The sequence below is a fragment of the Haliotis rufescens genome, unplaced genomic scaffold, assembly GCF_023055435.1.
Source record: "Haliotis rufescens isolate VD_foot unplaced genomic scaffold, xgHalRufe1.0.p SCAF_1, whole genome shotgun sequence".
Lineage (NCBI taxonomy): Eukaryota > Metazoa > Mollusca > Gastropoda > Lepetellida > Haliotidae > Haliotis > Haliotis rufescens.
This window is the reverse complement of record NW_025963779.1, coordinates 38,954,164-38,975,963: the sequence shown is the minus strand read 5'-3', so window position 1 is coordinate 38,975,963 and position 21,800 is coordinate 38,954,164. Positions and strand designations below refer to the sequence as shown.

The window sequence follows — 21,800 nt, the reverse complement described above, 5'->3', positions numbered from 1 at the left end:
AAGGGTGCAAGGGTACACGTAGACGTAGTTAAGGGTTCAAGGGTACACGTTGATGTAGTTAAGGGTGCAAGGGTACACGTTGATGTAGTTAAGGGTGCAAGGGTACACGTAGATGTAGTTAAGGGTTCAAGGGTACACGTTGATCTAGTTAAGGGTGCAAGGGTACACGTTGATGTAGTTAAGGGTACACGTTGATGTAGTTAAGGGTACACGTTGATGTAGTTAAGGGTACACGTTGATGTAGTTAAGGGTACACGTTGATGTAGTTAAGGGTTCAAGGGTACACATTGATGTAGTTAAGGGTGCAAGGGTACACATTGATGTAGTTAAGGATGCAAGGGTGCACGTTGATGTAGTTAAGGGTACAAGGGTGCACGTTGATGTAGTTAAGAGTATTGTGGTAACACATTGAAGGTTTTCAGGGAATACCCGGGAACCCAGTTATTGATACTGATTTAAAGTAGAATGTGAACCACATTCTCAATGTTTTTTAAATCCAGCTACGATTATTATGGCTCTCCCGCCATCACATCTAGCATGAAGACCAACTGTAGATTGGTTCAGACTTACACTCCTGTGTGTGAGGAGAAACACGCGGCCACCACCATGGTGTCCGAGATCAATACAGACTACCACTTGTCAAGTGTGCAATATTGGGTTATTTATTCATGAGAATAGATGTATGCCAGAGAGTCTCTCCAGGGGTAATTACCCCATTCTCCGGCTAATATAGTTAGGTATATGTCATCATTACTGTACTAGTTGTATAAAGACCAGTCGATCTTTGTTTTGCCCTGAGATACGTGGAAGCTGAAATATTACAGCAGCATCCGACATTGTCTTGCATACGTTTCCCATTTTTCTGACTACACTGTCTTCTTCATCAAGACTGATATCTTACCTTCAGTGTATAAACGGCATGGCACCATAAACATGTTCAAACAATATGCTCTACCCAGTTATAACCCTTCATGTGTTGGCACCACACAAGTGGTCATGCAGGCCATTAGTCAATGTCAATGTCTACGACCTTCGTCACATTGTGCTTGGCGCCTCCATGAAGGTGACACGCCATGGCTGTCGGCTCTGTGCAAGAATAGCGAAATTTAGACTACATTGACCTTTCCTGAAAATGTTAGGTTAGTCTTCTGCAACGCCGTGTCATTTGTGTAGTTCCCGTCTAAAACAATTATAAATAGACACAATATCGTACGAATAGAAAACAGCAGCAAACTAATTTCTTTATTGCTAATTTTATATTAGGTGGCAGTTATAAAACTCAGGAACCAGAGCCTTTGTAGCGCCTACAACTACATTTTCCCCATTCAGCACTATTGCAGCTATATGACGGCAGTCTGTACATACAATTTTATGTTAAATTGGCACTAGTCCTGTAGTCCTTGTCAAACTGACCAATAGCTAAGGTATCATAAGGACTGGTAGATTTACCTTTTTAAAGGGTTTTGCTATATATTATCATTATCAAGGACTAGAGGACAAAAAATGTTAGTTTCTACCGCTGAAACATCCAATCAAGTTAGTCGCCTTTTATGGCAAGCATGGGTTGCTGAAGAGCTACAGTACCCCGGATCTTCACGAGTATACTGTTCAGGCAGTTGTTACCAGGACCGCTGTTGTTATATCAATTCTAAGTATAAACACCAATGTGCATATTGTTTCAGTTATATGAAGCTGTCAGCACAAGCGTTATTGTTGTCTTTTGATATCATCACCAATGTCTCGGGCAATTGTTCGCCAATACGTCACCCGAAATATTTCTACATCGATTAATATAAGTGTCTAAATAAGTATACGGGATCTGACTATTTCAGGAACTGTGGCGAGATGGCCTCCGACTCCTCGATGTTTGATACGGCTCCCACCTGTGCATCTGGAGCCAAGATCCTGTACGCCTGGGCCATGGACGCTCCCAGCCTGTCTCTACCTAAAGGTAGGCAATGTGTAGATGCATGTTACAATAATTGCGGTTGCAGTTCATATCTTCGTGTCGTGTCCAGTGCAGTGGAGATTGTACTTGAGACTCGTCTCGCAGATAGATACAAGACAGATCCTCGACAGTCTGACTACTTTCGTCACAAAGACGTTTATCATCCATAATATCTTTTCATTACAACTGCCGAATACTTCAATTACTCTGAGTTAAGAGAGACGTTACCATCTCAATTGCCTTTGTCCTTGGAATACACGATAGTCTACTCTAGTAAATGATGAACGGACAATTACATGGGATACACGATAGTCTACTCTAGTAAATGATGAGCGGACAATTACATGGGATACACGATAGTTTACACTAGTAAATGATGAACGGACAATTACATGGGATACACGATAGTTTACACTAGTAAATGATGAACGGACAATTACATGGGATACACGATATCTACTCTAGTAAATGATGAACGGACAGTTACATGGGATACACGATAGTCTTCTCTAGTAAATGATGAACGGACAGTTACATGGTATACACGATAGTCTACTCTTGTAAATGATGAACTGACAATTACATGGGATACACGATAGTCTACTCTAGTAAATGATGAACGGACAATTACATGGGATACACGATAGTCTACTCTAGTAAATGATGAACGGACAGCAACATTTGGTCACCTCGTTATCACACTTGGACAGACATTCGTCAAACCCCATCAACAATTACTTGAATCAAATCAACCATACTCACAACCAGCTACATGGGAATATAAAATCTATGTATTGCAATATCCCTAAGCTCATCGGTGGATGTTTTGTGTGTGATAACGATGTCCCAGTGTCTGCCTCCGTACCATTATCCCCATGAAAACACCGATGTTTGCACAGCAATCTCACGGCCGCACGACTTCGCTGACTGGATGTTCTGAACTCTGGCTCCCAAACTCGGCGTATTCATCTGGCACAATTTCAATCCTATCAAGTAGAAAGAACCATGTGTCTATCAAGGACTTTTCACCCTCCGGGGAACTCCCAGAGCTATCATCGCCAAGCCTAATGTCTTATGTTCGTGTGTTCAATCGTTCTGAATATTTCATTTAGCCATTTTTGTTATATTCTAGACCCATGAGGATATTGAAATGAAACAGAAAAAGTTGAAAGGGTTAATGACCAAATGTCGCACTGTGTTTGTGGGCATCTGAATAGTAGGATACTATGGTATACATAGGACATCATTCTCTGACCAGACGGGTTTTACAATGGAATGTCAAAGGTGTTCTATTTGTCATTTGCGAAATATGAGAAAATAATGACGCTTTTGCATACTTGGCGTTGTATTTTCATAAAATATTTATCAAGGGAAGACGGGTGAACTAAAACAGCTGCGTGTGGATGTCCTGAAGGCGAAGGCATTCAGGAACGATGTGGCCACTGACAGGCCCAGTTAGTGAAAATAAGAAATGTGTTTGAAGAAATTATGAAAAAACCCACGAGAATTGTAAATCCGAATGATTCTGTAAAGAGATATGAAAATGAAACGACACATGAAACAATTATAACGTATGATTACTCGAAAGATAAAAATAAACCTTACGATGATTTAATTAGAATATGAATGTGTAAATATGTGCAATCAACGTTGCCGACGGCATGACTAGATTGTATGTATTATGTATTATCGACTGGCTATGGATGTACTGTTCAATCATGTGTATATATTAACACGTTGTAAGACTGGAAGCAGCTGGTCGTCAAGTAATGAACTGATATTTATTTCGACGTTAGTCAGTTAAGCGTCATGCTTCTGGACAAAGTGGGTCTTGTTCTGACCTATCAGCAGAGATGTCTTATGCTTTTATTGCATTTCAACACACGGTCACTGGTCAGCCCTCTGTACGTAACTCTCCGGCGCTAATTAGCGTTAATGAGTTGCTGGAACCTGTTACGAGATACACAGTCTGCAGGGTAACCATGATTGGCTTTATTCCAATTTCGATTAAGTGTGATATTATTATCGTGATTACAGATTTGGTAATATCACCAACTGAGCGGGGCCTGATCAAACAGACACCCCCAATATGTGACTTACACAAAATAAGTATTCATTTTGCCATCTGCTCTTGTCACTAATCATGTAATAAGTCCAGTGCGTGTCCCGTCCAACGTCATATCCGCAGATAATGTTAATCTCGTGTTGTCCTTTCCTCATTTATATGTGGCCCTATTCTAGTTTGTTTTTTTTGCCAAAGCGTCAACGGCCAAAAGATTCATACCTGGAGTTCGTTAAAATAGGAATACTGTTCACACCAGAACCTAACATCAGTTCCGAATGGAAAGCTGATAAGAAAACTAATTGGTTATCTTCCATATGAATCTATCTGTCAGTGTATTGGTGTGGTTTTTACAAACCAATTACACCGATTTAGTAAATCTACATGGTTTTTCCGGATTCCCTCTATGCTCGATACTTAGAGAATTAAGTGTTCAAAAGGTGGGGCCAGGAAGCTTCAAACATTGTCTAATTGCTGCAGACCAATGAAGAGGCGACAAACGGGATCGGATGGTCAGGCTCGCTGACTTGGTTGGTGCATGTCATCAATCCCAATTGCGTGGGTCGATGCTCATGTTATCAATTACTGGATTGTCTGGTCCAGACTCGATTATTTATAGACCCCCGTCATATAGCTGGAATATTGCTGAGTGCGGCGTTAAACAACAAAACAACCAACCAAAAACTAATAGCTGCATGTGATGGTGCACGTATTGGAAGCTGCATGTGTCAAGGTTGCCTCCCCCACGCGTATCAGACCTTGGCATCACATCGTGTATACATACAACACTTAACTTAAATGTAGTGCACATATACACAATTAGTTGTCTCACATCAACTACCGCCATCCTTCTAACTTGATTGGCAGCAAACCTCTATGTCCGGTAGTACCAACTGCCTCGACTCTGGGGACGGGCTACTGTTTCTCCTCACAGACGTTAATGGTATAACTCGCTTGAAATCGATGTGAGTTTTCCTCTTTGAACACCCCCGCATGTTTGCGTAGAATCCGTTGCTCAGATCAATAGATACAGCTTTGTGTAATCTCGATGTGGGCGATATGAGAAATGATACTAGCCCTCATCAAGGAATAGGACTGGCTGTAAGTGTTCTGTTATCCGAGTGCTGAGTCCACGTCCGAAAATTCAGATTGATCTAATCCGGACAGTTGGGAATAGTTAGGACTACTTTGTCAGAATGTTTCGTTACCATGGTTACGTATGCGTGGGAGTCTCCAGCAAAGATTGGCGCGGCCCCAGTCGTGTATTAGAGCTGGCCTTATAACTAGTGTGTTATGTGAACTGGAGATGTAGTTTAAAGTGATTAAATGACACAATGTTTGCCTGCACGTGAGATGAAGCATAAGATAACAATGCCAGTAGGTTAGTTAGATTTATGAGATTACGTTGATAGTTTCATACCGTGAAACACGGTGCAGGTGAATACTATATACACCTATAAACGTATTATCTTTGCACAAGAACAATATGGGGAGCCGATTTACCAATACATTGCAATACGCGAATATATATTCTAGTGAGTATGGCTTTACGCCATATTCAATAGCATTATTCAATTGAGCAATATCACGGTGGGAGACACCACAAATGTATCTTTTTTTTACATGCACCTCCTCATTACATTGTGTTGTAAAATTGTAAAAGAAATATAGAATGAGAAGTAGAATCAGGTTTTATCAAATAGAGTGAAGGTATAAAAATGTAGGTAATCGCGAGTCTCTAATTTAGATTATATTCTACGAGGTACAAGGAATAGCGACGTATCTGTCCCCATTGCATTAAGTTTGTAAGTTCCCGAGGTTATCCGTTATTCCGAGTTGAGAGTCACACCACGGAACAGTCCTACCATGAACCTCAGTCATACCATGGGACAGTCCTACCATGAACCTCAGTCACACCATGGAACAGTCCTACCATGAACCTCAGTCATACCATGGAACAGTACTCCATGAACCTCAGTTATACCATGGAACAGTCCTACCATGAACCTCAGTTATACCATGGAACATTCCTACCATGAACCTAAGTCATACCATGGAACAGTCCTACCACGAACCTCAGTCATACCATGTTGCAGCCCTACCATGAACCTCAGTCATACCATGGAACAGTCCTACCATGAACCTCAGTCACACCATGGAACAGTCCTACCATGAACCTCAGTCATACCATGGAACAGTCCTCCATGAACCTAAGTCATACCATGGAACAGTCCTACCATGAACCTCAGTTATACCATGGAACATTCCTACCATGAACCTAAGTCATACCATGGAACAGTCCTACCATGAACCTCAGTCATACCATGTTGCAGTCCTACCATGAACCTCAGTAATACCATGTAGCAGTCCTTCCATGAACCTCAGTCATTCCATGGAACAGTCCTACCATGAACCTCAGTCATACCATGGAACAGTCCTACCACGAACCTCAGTCATACCATGGAACAGTCCTACCATGAACTTCAGTCATACCATGCAGCAGTCCTACCATGAACCTCAGTCATACCATGGAACAGTCCTATCATGAACCTCAGTCATACCATGGAACAGTCCTCAATGAACCTCAGTCACACCATGGAACAGTCCTACGATGAACCTCAGTCATACCATGTGGCAGTCCTACCATGAACCTCAGTCATACCACGGAACAGTCCTACCATGAACCTCAGTCATATCATGAAACAGTCCTACCATGAACCTCAGTCATACCATGGAACAGTCCTACCACGAACCTCAGTCATACCATGTAGCAGTCCTACTATGAACCTCAGTCATACCATGGAACAGTCCTACCATGAACCTCAGTCATACCATGGAACATTCCTACCATGAACCTCAGTCATACCATGGAACAGTCCTACCACGAACCTCAGTCATACCATGGAACAGTCCTACCATGAACCTCAGTCATACCACGGATCCGAGTCCCGTCATCGAACAGTCCAGTCCAGCAATGATTCCTACCATGTATCTGATGCTTGGTGCAGGTCAACCTGTGTCAAATGAGCAAGAATATTTGCTGTTTGCAAACGGCGTTTATCACGGGAGCCATAGCAACAGTTCACGCTTAATTACATGTGTGAAATAGACTATCCTTTTTTAGAAGTTGTTCTGTATGTGACCATCGAAATATTATTTAAACTTCAGTCATGCCCCTTGCAGAAACAGTGCACTCCCTCTCAATATATACTACCAAGCATGGTGTGTCGGGGATGTTTACTGTTATGACCAGGCATTAATGTCAGTGAAGCTGTCCACGTCTAATCCAGTGATACAGGACATAGAAACTAATGTAACTCGTCTGGACCACCGATAATTAAATGTTCCTTCACCAATAAACCTCCACGATAAAGTCAATCCAGTAGATTTGTTCCGATGCCACCTCCTATTTGCCAGTAATACTAGTGGTAGTCTATTTATATGTCATTGTACACGTATTAGAATATTCTTGGCGTGTAAAGTTAATCGCCTTTTGCATTGTATTGATAAGTTCCTTGTCGGGTGATGAGGACGTGTCATTATGTCACGCATTTGCCTACCGACTGCCCTTCGAAGTAGACAAAGGACACTTTGTTATCCCCAATATAACATTTGTTACATTTGACCACTTTCTAAATGGCATTGTGTGTTCATAGCTTTCGGCCATGGGATCCGTGCCAATTTACACTCGTCAGAGGGGTACACAAAGTACGTGATCTAGACTACCAGTTGTCGATTAGGTGCCTCACTCGGGCAGTGTAAGTTCGAATCCTATATGGGACTCAACCCCCAAAAGTACTAGAATCTGTACTTTACTAACTTAGTGTTCCCCTAAATATAACATTTGTTACAAACTCGTTAAAATTCACCATAATGTCATTTTGATACTGTAAGTGTGAATTTAAAGTTGGAGGAAAGCCCGAAAGGACGCAGGTCACCCATGAATACTGGTGCGACAAACTGAAGGCCATACTCAAGGCACGCATTTCTGAAAATTGTATAAATCATATGTATACTAGATAGGCTTCAAATAGGCATTATGGCTGTTAAACACTCCAGGTTTTCATTCATGGGAATAAAATGTTGTTGAAACTATTCTAAAGGCGGATAGAAATCATCCTGACATGAGAACCTCCTATGTTTCCCAGAGTCATAACTGGGATTGTTGACGAACTGATATTGATGATCCTTGAGAAACATGATACAAACACTGGGCATATACAAGTCAGGAAGCACCCCCAATAAATGTACTTATTCCGGATGGAACTCAGTGTCATTGGTCTGGGGTCGATGAATAGACTTCTCTACCCTTATCTACATTATGCCTCAAATGTAGAGTCCCAATGGTTGTTCTAAACAAAATAATAGTGTGTCAGCCCCTTTCGACAAAGGTATCCCTGGATTCCAGCCGTCACGGCATTCAAAACACTGACTGCTGATGTAGATCCTTTATTACTCCGGACCAACACAGGCGACGGTGATCTACAGAAGCCTGAAGAATATATGGGGTTTTCATGTAAGCTTCAATTCCCTACACTTGGGTTGAAGGTTGCGGCACAAATAAGCCAGCTTCAGAATAGGGCAAAGAAGACCAAAAAATGTAGACAACAACTTCTTTATTATACTGGAATTGCGACGTTTCGGTATATACTTGTATCCTTATACCATTGTCAATACCGAAATGTCGCAATTACGGTTTAATAAAGAAGTTGTTGTCCATAAATAAAAGGCGCTATATAAGTGCAATAATCTTGAACGCGACGTTAAACCCAATTTCACCTCACCTCACCTCCATAAATAAAGAAGTTGTTATCCATAAAAGACGTTTTTTTCCATATCTTTGGTCTTCTTTGCCATCCGTCAACTTCTAAGAAATGCCTATCAAACAATTCAGAATAGGGATTCGTTAATGTATAGCTTGCTTGTGGACATTTTATTATCAACAATGAAGTTGGAAGTCTTTGTGTATTTTCTTGTTTGCAAACAGTTTGTAGGCTAGTAGTTTTTCCGTAATACGATTATTATATTGGTGTCGTTGATCAAAGGTGTGATTTTGATAACGTCCCAGTACAGGTTTTAGCATTACTGTTTTCTTAACATATGCGCCCCTCACTTGTGGATGTCGAGATCCCCCGAGCTCGCACGCTCAAATATTGATTTGTAGGACGGAGTACGTATAGGTTAGCACGACCCTAATAGAAGCATCCAGTAACGTCTCATTCTTACAATATTCAAAATACATATAGCGATACAATATACCTACAAAAGGCCAATCGCTCAGAGATGTATGAAAGACGATTCGCTTTCAGATATACACTTGACATTTATAACATTATGTAAATACTTTGGCAGGTACGAGCGACATAAAAGGCAAGTTCGGAATTAAATACTCTGTTTTTCATAAGCTAACAAGGAATTAAGTTTGCCAATATTATAAGCACTCCTCAACGAGAATTCTTCTGATTATAGAGTATAACGGACAGCACAGCAGTAGATGTGTTATCCTCAACAACATTTATACAGTCAACACATTAACGAACATTAACGAGCTGGTCTATTTTCGGAACGTCCAGTTTCATCCGAATGCTAACATAGATCACACCATGGTGTCATACAACTTGGAATAAACCTTGAAAGGCATGCCTCCCGTACCTGTAACCCCGCTAGGACTCTGGGTTAGAATAGGTCCCGGGAACATGCTGATTGTATGGGATGACAAAACTGATCGTCTACCCTGACGGCGTGGGGTACAATATCAATCACTGGATTGTCTGGTCCAGACTCTATTATATACAGGCCGCCGTCATATATCTGGAATATATTAAACAGCAAACAAACAAATCCATAGCTTTAAATACCGATCAGCGGTACCCCTTATTGTTTGAAGGGTCTTTGATATGCTACGTATGTATCCATTGATGTATCCTTTAATACGGATATTTTTGAGAGGTAAACCGTACGAATTAGTGATTATCTTCAACGAACTGAGAGGGTTACGTATATTTCAGATACCTAATTTACGTGTACAGCTTATCTGCAGCTGGTGACAACTGTTGCAATATGTGTTATTGATTTGAACAGATAGCAGTTTTCAATTACACGCGTACTTCGTCAAACTGAAGAGTGCCAGCCGGCATGTAACGCTTGAGGGCTGCAGGTTGTGTCCGGCAGTGGAGTATACCCACGGAGTGATACGCATGGCGTGTAGTTGACACAGTAGCGGAAACAATTTGAGTTATCACCTGTAACATAATGGTCAAACGTTCTGGCTATGTACATATCTTTCTGATCACTGACCTGATGATATTGATTTGAAATGTACATCCGGTTATTTGATCACATTCGTAGAAATAAAGTGTTGTGTTTTTTTTAAAATGTATATGCTAAGTAATAATTGTGTATAAGGCAGTCAGCGCTGACCAACTACTGAATCGTATCTCATCCTTAACTAAGGCTTGCGTCACGGGAACATTTAATCGCAGGCAGGTATTGTGTTTCAACAAAAGACAGACGACCAATACAGTACACTGTATACAAGGTTTTCTGGAAGGTGGACATGGCCATTTGGAGGTTAGCATAGTAGGGGGCGATTTCCCTGTGTACCCGCTTGGCTTTTTAAGGACAGGTTTCACAAGGGATCTAAATAAGATACGGGTTTGTGATACCTACCTTCACTTTTATTATTAATTTTTTTTCTGGTTTTGTTTTTGCTTTGTTTTTTTCTTCATTTATTTCACATTAGGTTGGCATATTGGTACATACTCCCCTCCGTGTTTTCAAGCACACTAAACATATATTCGGAGATGTGCAGGTGATGAGGTAAACTGAAACAACAACACCAGGACTGATATATTATTGACACAATTACATGATTACTGAACGTGAATTGCTTTATCACAATATACACCCTTCGTACTTCCAAAAAGCTATATTCGCGCTTGGATCGCTGGCGTGAGACGCCACTCACGCCCTCTTCTTTGCGACAGCATCTTAGACTTATCTTCCTTTACTCTATCACACCTTGAATGGCTTGGTACCTACTCCACCACTGACTCCCTGAAGCTTCATCGTACAGGGCTGTGCTATCACTTCAGGCTAAGCATCGATTCAGTTTCCACGGCATGGCCATTGTGTTGCTATTTGAACTTTTGTACCACTGCTATCTGACGTCATCTTCTATGTTTCTATGACTTGATTCCCATCGAAACAGTGGTCGAATTGTACCTAATTATCTGCACATCGCAGGCTGGATTGATAGCAGTTACGTCCTTGACATTTCCAACATTTTATCGCAATGCTTGACGCTGCGTTACGTTTGATATACGACACACAAGCGTATGTATTTCTTCGTATGAGAGGGAAAATATTTCCTTTCAAATTCGGTTCGAAGTGACACATCAACGGTTAGATATATCTCCATTTGCCCTATTCCATTTCTAAACATGGGGTGGTGGGGTAGCCTTGTGGTAAAAGCGTTTGTTCGTCACGCCGAAGACCGGGTTCGATTTCCCACATAGGTACAATGTGTGAAGTCCATTTCAGGTGCTCCGCCGTGATATTGCTGGAATATTGCTAAAAGTGGCGTAAAACCATAATCACTGACTCACTCACTCATTTCCAAATGTACAACCAGACACGAGTGTTGGAGAAACCCAAATGGAAATGGCCGCGAGTCGCTAAAAGACGGAATCTTGTATAATGCCCGTGATACACATCCAGCAACTAACCACAATTCCTAACCACGAATAATAATCTAGTCATATTTCATATAATTATTTCTTTTCTTCATCAGAGGTTGTGTGGTGAAATATCAAGCTTCTTGCATAAAACAATATCCCTTTTAGGATAATATCCTTCCATGCCATGAAAACCAGCCACTGACATGTCTGTCAGAGTGTCTGTGAAACACCGACGTATCTACAGAGGGCCAAGCCTGACTACCAAATGATTTTCAATTGTCTCCGATTTCTGTGGTATGTTTGTTAATCTCTCAGAATCCCGCGACACAACGTGACCCTCGCCCACTTTGGTGGCTGCGTATTGATTCCTGCTACTCAAAAGAGAAGCAATGGTGCTTGCCTTGTCGCACATAGAGTACCAAGTCGCATAGTCACATGCTGTGCAAATACACTGTATGACGGCGGTAATGTAAAACACTCACTGCTGACACACTAGCCACTGGATGACTCTTATAGTATTGTTCTGAGTCATGAAAACATGTCCTGTTTCGATTCAAGCGAGAACGGTAATTTGGAATTCAGGCGCTTGCAGTTAATTAATTTAGTTATTGCAGCGAGAAGTTCACGAAAGAATGAGATGACATGGAGTGTATACTCCCAGGGAGATGATAATTCACAATGATCTGTTGATCCGGATATTATTATTGTAATTGTTATTATTATATACACATTAAAATAAGAAATGTATCAAAGAGGGTTTGGGTGATCCTTGCACAATCAGGCTGGTTAGGCTCATCAGCTCAGGGCCCTTGCCCCTCTACACGCAGCCCAGACAGCGAATAGGACTTCTCCTAGGAAGTGTTGCCTAGTCGAATCCACCCAGAATCTTTCGGAGAATGTGAGGACTCCCCAACACTGCAGCCCAGATTGTCAGAAGGGCTGTATTCCTGACAGTAAACCCAGTACTCTCCCGGTGTCAGTCAGCAGATTGGGAGGTACCAAACCTAAGGCACCGAGAACAACGGGAGTCGGACAACCGAAAACTTGGGATGCACGCGTGACATTTCGAGAGCGAGGTCAGCATATTTGCCATGTTTTTCCTGATTCATGTCAATCATATTAGTGTCAAAGGGGACAGAAACGTCAATCATATTAATGATTTCATTGGATTTATGAAAAAGGACAAGATCAGGTTTGTTTGCCTGGATAGGCCTGAGGCTGTGTACGGGCCAATTCCAAAGAATTTTGTATTTATCATTTTCCATGACGCCTTCCACATATGCTGTGTCGTAACATGGATGGACCTGTGTCAAAACCACAAACATGGCGAAGACGGTAATACAAGGATCGAACCGCTTCATCATGTCGCTTAAGATAGTTATTACTGTGTCTGTGCCAAAGCTGGGTATCCACTCACAATGTGTCGGACAGTCTCTTTAAATTCATTACATAATCTACATTTCATATTCACATTTTGATGCAAAATCACACATTGACGGTTTCGAGTTGGAAGTGACTGGTCATGAGCAGCAAACAGAAAACCTTCTTTTTCACTTTTCAGGCCAGACGACTTCATCTAAATGAAGGACTCTGCAGGATTGCTGATCTTCCCAACACACAGCACATAAACTCGATGCAGTGGTCGTTCAGAATGCCTCTCCTTGAAAAACTGAGTCTGGGCCGACTTGACATGGCACTTCGCGTGGTTGACACTCATTTCGGTACCGTCCAGTATTACAGAACCATCATCAACAAAATCAACACCGACATTGAGATTATGTCCCACATCCTTGGCTCGTTTTAGAAAACTGTGGAATGCCTTGTTTTCATCATGAATCTTGACATGCTTCACAAGAGGATCATCAGACAAATGAATGTGTACAGAAGTGTACAAAACAATTCCATCATGAAGAGCCTCCACATTAATCAAACCACGCCCTCCCATCATTAAATATAAGCGATTGAGGGAAGAGCGCGGATGTTGGGATCTATTGTCTGGCATGATTCTTCGTATGAGGGTGTCAATACCCTGAATTTCTTGTTTCGTCCAATCAACAACACCAAAAGAATACGAAAGGACGGGCACAGCATAAGTATTTGTGGCTTTGACTTTATTGCGAGCGTTCAGCTCTGAACTCCAGATTTTCTTTAGCCTACATTTGTACTCTGCCCGAAGTTTGCCCTTGATATGGGCATTCTGGAGTTTGTCCCTAATCTGCATCCCTAAATACGTATAGGCCTGACCATCCACAAGATGGTCAATAACTCCTCCTCAAAGTAAACTGACTGATCCTCCCTCTTCTGCATTGCCACGTTTCAAATGGGATGATGATGATGATGATGATGATTATTATTATCATTATTATTATTATCATTATTATTATTATTGTGTAAACAAGCAATAAATATATGTTAAGGTAGTTGCCGTCTTTGGCCTATTACGGGTATGAATCCACATCAGGGAGTCCATACAGATCTGTCTGTGTAGTCTCCCTGTCCACGTGAAGAACATGTTTATTAGATTCAGACTCTGAAGATAGCACATTGCACACAGGTTGCCTCGTGTCCTAAAACAATTCCCGCACTACGTTTCATGTTATTGTATCCTCTCAAGCAGACAGTTTGAAATTTGGTTCACATGTACATAGTTATGTGCAATTCTTCGGTAAGTTAACTAAACAACATGGTAAAGCGGCAGTGAGCTTATAGCCGATTCACATAACATCCCCTGCATTAAGAAAATAATGTTGAACTTCAAATCTTCGTTTTATTCATTTCAATCAATAACAGACGCACCTAGCTTAGATTATCCCGTGGTTGAAACCCTTGACCACGATTGAAAATAATAAATACTTCAGCGCTGGCTTCGTTGCAAAGCCACTCTAAACATACACCTCTCGGAGACGAAAGTTAGACACAAGTCATACAACCCGCATACATCACATCACCATCAAGGCTGTCCAGTTGCCCACAGTCGCGCCAAGAACAGTCAGGAAACGCCAATAGCCGGACATGTGTCGTGTTCATTCGCTCAGCCCAATGTTTGTATTCTTGTAGGGAACCCTCGTATTGTTTCTCAAAGCCAGGACTCAACACACTAAAAGAGATGCGTGTCTACCGATGGCGGTTGTGCATTGTGACGTATTGAAGTTCACAAATGTATATATTATACTCTTTCCTATTTGTTATTGAACACTGCGTCCCCAGAGAGATGCGCCCAATGCTGTCATGAACTATGTAAAATGTATGACTCACTTTGATGTGACTGCTCATCTACTTAGCAGATTTAAACACATTATCATGCAAGTAGCTTTACTACAAAATGGCCAGATTGAAAAAGCAGATTCTCCATTTTTCTGGCATTGTATATAATGAATGTGTTCGTGAAGCAGTGAAATGTTATGACTGTGTGTTCAACAGCGTACACGTGCAGGTTGACCTGCACTCCAACTTGCCGCTCCTGCCGGCACTGTACAATATCACTTATATTTCCAACAGAGTGTGTGTGCTATTTGCGCTGCTTACTCACATTCCCGATACCATAGGTAGTCTAAGCTAAGAATATTTCAAAAGGACTGGCTTTATATGAATATTTAGAATTGATTGTGTGCATGCGAAACAGTTCAACATTCATCTTTCTCAGAGCATCAAGCCTAACAAATCGCTGAGTGCAAAGCGAAAACAAATGTTTTCGTAAAATAAAAAAAAATGTATTAAAAGCTCTCTTGTTAAATGTAAGAATGTTGGCATCTGGAAGTCTACATAGATGAAACACATCTTGGAGGTTGTCGTGTAAATAATTGCATGGAGAGGCTTTTTGTAGCTCTCAGTAACACCACCTGTGGTCTGTCGATGATTGATGGCGACGAGAGGAGGTGAATCAATGTGTGCAACACACACGATATGACATTAGTAGAAATCTATACAGCACTTTTTTATGCTGATATATTTCCTTTTCTAGATGTGGCGTTTGCAGTTGGAGGCGATACAGACATCAAGTACCTGGTGCTGCAAGTCCATTACAAGAACGTCACCACCTTCCTCCCCCCACGTACGTTGACTTACTGTCAGTCGATGCTATTTCACATGTTCATGTCTCCTTTTATGCCATGCCTCAAAGTGAGATTGACCAATCAGAGGACAGAACTACTAACCCCATATGAGCCCGTATACCGTCAGTAAAATACAAGATGGTTGTTACTGACCTAATATGAGACCATATACCGTCAGTAACAGCTATCTTAGATTTTCCAACACCCACCTCACATATTACACATGGACATTCTGGTACAGAAATTCTTTATAAAATCATTAATTGTGATGTGCAAGGGCATTATTTTTTTCAAAAATCACATTCGTGACTATATTAATATAAATTATAGTTAAAAAATTTCAACAACGTTTGGCCTCCACGATTTGGACAGTAGTCTCCCTTTGACTCTTAACGTCAACGGTTGTGGGGGACCATTTCTTAATTTTGACATGACATGTGCGATTAAGATCGTGACAAGTTATCGGCATAATAAATTTGTTATGGCTGACGCCTCGCGCAATATTACTCTGCTAACCTGATATGACACCGCATACGGCAACTAAAGACACCAGAACTAATAATATGCTTGCTAAAATATTTATAGTAAACAGCCAGAAGTTCATTCCTGTTGTACTGTTCGATGCTAGTCATAGGTGTCATCCTTGATGGTAAGCAGTCGTTACGTAATCTTGCTCTCTTGGACTGTTTCAGAGAATGGCAACGACACATCTGGTTTGAATCTCATAACACAGAAAACCAAGTATGTATACACACTAATCATCATCATCATCATCATTAATTCACCGTGAAGATCTGGATTAGAATTAGTCTTCAGCAACCCTTGCTTGTAACAGGCGACAAACGGGATCGGGTGGTCAGACTCGCTGACTTGGTTGATGCATGTCATGGTTGATGAATTGCGTAGATAGATAGTCATGATTTTAATCACTGAAATGTCTGGTCCAGACTCGATTATTTACAGACCCCCGTCATATAGCTGGGATATTGCTGAGTACGACGTTAAACAACAAACAAACAAGTCATCATTAATTGATTTCTATGTCAGATTCCTCCAATGTACATGCAAATCCTGTGCTGCAGGTTACCAAGGCGTGCTGGGGTCTACTTGATGGGCACTGGGGGCAGGATCAAGCCCAAGTCTACAGGTAACATAGTTCTGCGACGCATTCATTTTACAGCAAACTCATTTTTCTATAAACAACGAGACTACATAACGGCAGGAACACTGTACTCCTTCATCGCAGCCACAAACGTCAGTATGCTATAGAACTACTAGGAAATGTCCTTACATGCTTTTAGAATGCAGGGCTTACAATATACCAAGTGATCTGAATATTGGAGTGTGCTGGACAACGGCTAATTTAGACATACCTGAGCTTGTACTGTTGACAGTAAACCTCGTTTCTATAATTTAAGCGCCTAAGCCTTTCCATAATCATATGAATGAGTCCATTGAACAATTCCGATTACATCATAGGAATTTGTTTTCGAATTGCTGTCAAATAGCGATATTACCAGGTGTTCGCGAACAGGTCAGCGTATCCTGCCCATCGGTGGCACCCGTCAGAAATACATGCAAAGACAAGTCAATCGCTCACCTGTAAAAAAACGGGAACATATGGTACAAGTCAAAATGTGGAATCAATTTTTCCACTGATGCGTCAAATCTTGAAATGTCCTCCGCATGCCTAGCATAAAACGTTTTAAAAGCGTTATGGAGGCCCAGAATATTGTAACTCTGAGCAAAAAGCTTGATAATAAGTCGTATGACGCTTTTTGAAATCTTGTGGAAAGAGCATGCTCGAATGTATATCAAAAGTTGTGAAATGTAGATACCAAAGGCTGGAGCTGCTGGCATATAGCTCGACATGAAGTACATAAGTTGACTATTGGAAAGCTGAAGTCACCCCTCCCGTCATACTGTCTTGTGGAGAGATTATTGTCAGACTGAACCTTCATGTATTAGGCCGTTATTGAATGATATCAGATAATCGATATACCTGAATCTTATCAATTATACGTTCAACTTCTTAACCTAATCCATTTGTTTGATGTTGCCAACCCGAGCAGAAGTTCCGATGTATTGGTGCCAATGGGGATACCTACTTGTTTTATCCAAAGATTTTACATAAATGAGCAAGTCCAGCATACTGTTTTCTCCTGTAAACTTCAGACCCCCTGAAGATAGATATATAACTGTATCTATGGTCACGAGGTTTTGTAACAAATGCCCCATGGATCATGGAATGATCGTTTCATGTTTCTTTATGTAAAATAAGTCTTAAGCGTCTGCTATACAAATTTCTAAACTATTTCAGCTAGTAAATTCAATAGACATAACGCGCACGTACTAATATTTCGAAAGTTCAAATCACAAAATGATTCATGAACATATCTGAATGTCAGTGCCTGTGTGCGTGCGTGCGTGCGTGCGTGCGTGCGCGCGCGCGCGCGCGTGTGTGTGTGTGTGTGTGTGTGTGTGTGTGTGTGTGTGTGTGTGGAGGGGTGCGCGAAGGGGTCACATCCTCGTGATCTGATCTGATTGCAACATTTGAATCTTTATGTAAAGCGTATGTCAGATGATGTTATATTGCACTAGTATTTGTGAATGAATAAAGAGGCGACACGGGCAAGGAAAACACCACGCTATGTTAAAGTAATGGTAATCTAGGCATATGGCTTCATCATCTGTATACACGACTTTGGAACCTCACGCTTGGTATCCCTTACCGTTGACGTCTTTGTTTTACAGTGTTCATGGAGACTGCATGCAAGTTCGAGAGCAATCTCGAAATCCACCCCTTCGCCTTCAGGACCCATACTCATACGCTTGGTAGGACAAACCTCCGTATTTCAGTGCATCATTTGAACTCTCGTTCTTTCTTGATCGTGTACAGGATATTCACATTCAACGTTTCAGTTTTATTTGTCTTGTAATTACCGAGTTGACGCCACGTGCTGTTGGGAGAGTACGTAGACTAATCCAAGTAATCTAGTTTTCCTGAAGTAGAATGTATAATCCACACCGCCGTGTGTAATCCATCAGACTTATCTCACCTAGGGAGACACACCTAAGATTAAAACAAGTATTACATTTACAGAAGACAGCACGTCAACCGTCTGTATCGCGACACTAACACATTGATATTTATGCATAGATCTGTAACCGTATATCGCAATGTTCGTTTGAATGGCCTGGATTCTGTTTAACTGAAAGTTTTGTACAATGGTTTTGTTTTAATGAAGACCATTCTAATTTCTGTCTAAAACATGTGTTCCAGGACGGGTAGTGTCCGGTTACAGAATCCGCGACGGCAAGTGGACTGAAATTGGCAGAATGAATCCCCAAAAACCACAGGTTCGCGTTTCAAAGATCTCAGCCGTTTAATGATATTTATTTGTTTTTAAACTGTACACAAACAATATGTTATTTCATCTATACAATCAACAAATACAGGACCACAGTTTACCGTTTTGTGGTCGATGAGTGGTTGAAACATTGGCAAGTCGTATTTTGGATTATTATAAATCACATGTAGGTTAAATATACCTTTGTCGAGCAAAAAGACAATGACACAAGATGCCAGTAAACTTGAAAGTTGCGTTCACCCATGTGTAACGTTTGAACCTAAAAAGGACGTATGTCGTGTGTCGTGCGCAGACTTATTAAATGTCATAAATCTTCGTTCATTATGGGTATTTTCCAGATGTTTTACAACGTAACCACGCCCAACCTGACCGTCAAGCCGGGCGATATTCTTGTAAGTTCTTATTCTACTCCAATAGAATGACATTTAAGTCAATATTACCTTTAGTTATGTAACAGTTTTATTTGTGTTAAGAGTTAATTGATATACCAAGCTTAAGTCAGTAAGTTTCTGGATGTAATCCTCATTGTCTGTCTTCAGGCTGCCAGATGTACAATGTTGAATGACCGGGACACCACTGTGAAAATAGGGTAAGTTTCTCACAAACGAATTTTCTGTTTGATCCGATAAGATATAACGACACTAGCATGTAACTAGAATACGCCTCCGTTGTGGAACTCGAAAATGAGCTATTCCAATCCCTAGTGTAATTCAGACTTGACTTGACGTCGAAGATATTAACAGTTATTTCACGTCAGGTTCAATCTTGTGAACGTATATGAAGCGATTGATGTATGGTCGTGGTCCGATGAAGTAGTAAAGGATGTGTATAGTTCGCCGGCCTCAGTGTTCACGGAGGCTGTTGACGAGGACTGAGCTCGCGCATGGCGGTATCTGGAAGCTGACCCACAGTTTTGATGGGATTACTAGAAGACGAACTTAGAAAGGGTAAATCCTGACTGATTTCATGTCTTGTGTGACATTGTGGTGTCTGTTTTCGTCGTCACGTCTGTGGTCGAGATGCTTGGCATTTCATTTCCTGGATTTTCTTGTTTTTTCATATTGTTTCGCCGTATTTCACTTTCTCTGCTTCCTGTCCATGTCGTCATACCCTCTTGTCGAATACAAGTACATCTTTCTTCCTTTTCTGTATTCTGTGGTGTATGCGTTCAGTGTATCGCTTGCTTATTATAATTTATTTTCCTACCTACCTGCCACTAGCCCTCTGCTGTTCCATGTGATGTATGTTTCTTTCTGACCCCAGTCTAACACAGCAGCTTAATACAATGAAAGTTGAAGTTGTAGTAGTAGCAGCAGCAGCAGTAGTAGTAGTAGTAGCAGCAGTAGTAGTAGTAGCAGCAGTAGTAGTAGTAGCAGTAGTAGTAGTAGCAGTAGTAGCCAGTGTAGTAGTAACATAACGTTTCTTTTAAGTATGTTCTTTAAAGACAAATATATCCTTAGTTTTCTGACAACAAAATTGAAGTAATCACAAACTACCAGTGGAAAACAAATACAAATATAATCAAATAGTACGATATTAGCACATCTTATACCATTTGCACGTACATTTAAGATGAACCTTTGATCACTACCTTTTTACATGTATCCATATATTAACATATTATCCTACGTTTTCCAGGAACACACAGAATGATGAGATGTGTAACTTCTATATCATGTACTACATCAACACTACCAAACTTGTCCAAGACAGCGTGTGTTCCAGCCGTGGAGCCCCTTCCTGGTCCTGGGCTGACTTCCGGGACGGGGACATGAACCTGGAGGCCATGCCCAACACCGTCAGCGTCATTCCAGGAACTACAACTGCTTTGAATGAAACAGTTGACACCAGATCAGTGCACCCTGTTGGCATGGTGTGGAGTTCCTACTTTGAACAGCTTGTAGAGGATAATATCATAACTAAAGAGCTTAGTGAATACTACCTTGACCTTACCTTGTCGGTAAACCCTTAGGGAGGAGCAAGGTCATATTTGAAACGGAAACATTATATCGTTTTGGCCTATTGTCTTAAAATATTCAAAGAAAGCAATTTTTTTTATAAGTAGACCATTTTTAATGAAGACAAGCAGGTTTATTTTAACTCGCATATCTATATCAATTAATGCAAAATACTTTAAGTGACGTCGGGTTTTATGGCCCTGAATATCTCCAGGCTCCACACACTGATATTGTAAATAATGAGAGCGCAGTGCAGGCGTCACCCGCCGCGTTGACCCTGTTCATAAAGACTAGTTCCCGAATGACTGTGCGCGAACCCATTATTATATGTAGAAACATGGTTAGTTTCCCGATTTGTTCAGATCAATGGCTTTAGACAATTTGCTGGTAAGGCTCTTTGTTCAACTGTCGATATCTTCGCGCAGTGTGGGTGACAAATATTGAAATGCATTTTACTTTCAAATTAAGCATCACTTCAGATTATTTATAATGATATAATTTCAAATTGACGCACGTTCAATGCTCCTTTACAGATTATAATGTCTTGTGAACTGGATAGATGTGCAGGTGCACAGACATTGTAAAAAGACGTCTTAGTAAATAAACTTTTTTGAAATTGCTGATTGTCTGAAGTTTTCTTTTGCTTCATGTTTGTAATTATATGTTGAATTAAATTTGTCATTGTGCAAGCAGGCGTGTCATATTGTATATGGGCGTTCTATTTTGAAAG

General features: G+C 41.0%; 1 protein-coding gene across 2 annotated transcripts in view; it reads left to right on the top strand.

Moving 5' to 3' along the window:
• The window catches only part of LOC124135744 (probable peptidylglycine alpha-hydroxylating monooxygenase 1), a 41,472-nt gene that overhangs the window by 17,614 nt on the left and 2,058 nt on the right, over window positions 1-21,800 (top strand). The window contains exons 5-13 of one of the 2 annotated variants that reach the window (XM_046501265.2): window positions 1,833-1,951; window positions 15,651-15,740; window positions 16,434-16,482; window positions 16,824-16,888; window positions 18,496-18,576; window positions 19,025-19,101; window positions 19,451-19,504; window positions 19,652-19,701; window positions 20,751-21,690. In XM_046501265.2, the coding sequence (XP_046357221.1) occupies window positions 1,833-1,951; window positions 15,651-15,740; window positions 16,434-16,482; window positions 16,824-16,888; window positions 18,496-18,576; window positions 19,025-19,101; window positions 19,451-19,504; window positions 19,652-19,701; window positions 20,751-21,084 (919 nt within the window). In that variant the 3' untranslated portion in view covers window positions 21,085-21,690. Of the gene's footprint in view, window positions 1-1,832; window positions 1,952-15,650; window positions 15,741-16,433; window positions 16,483-16,823; window positions 16,889-18,495; window positions 18,577-19,024; window positions 19,102-19,450; window positions 19,505-19,651; window positions 19,702-20,750; window positions 21,691-21,800 lie in introns of those variants that run through there. The other variant, XM_046501264.2, reaches the window with a different exon arrangement.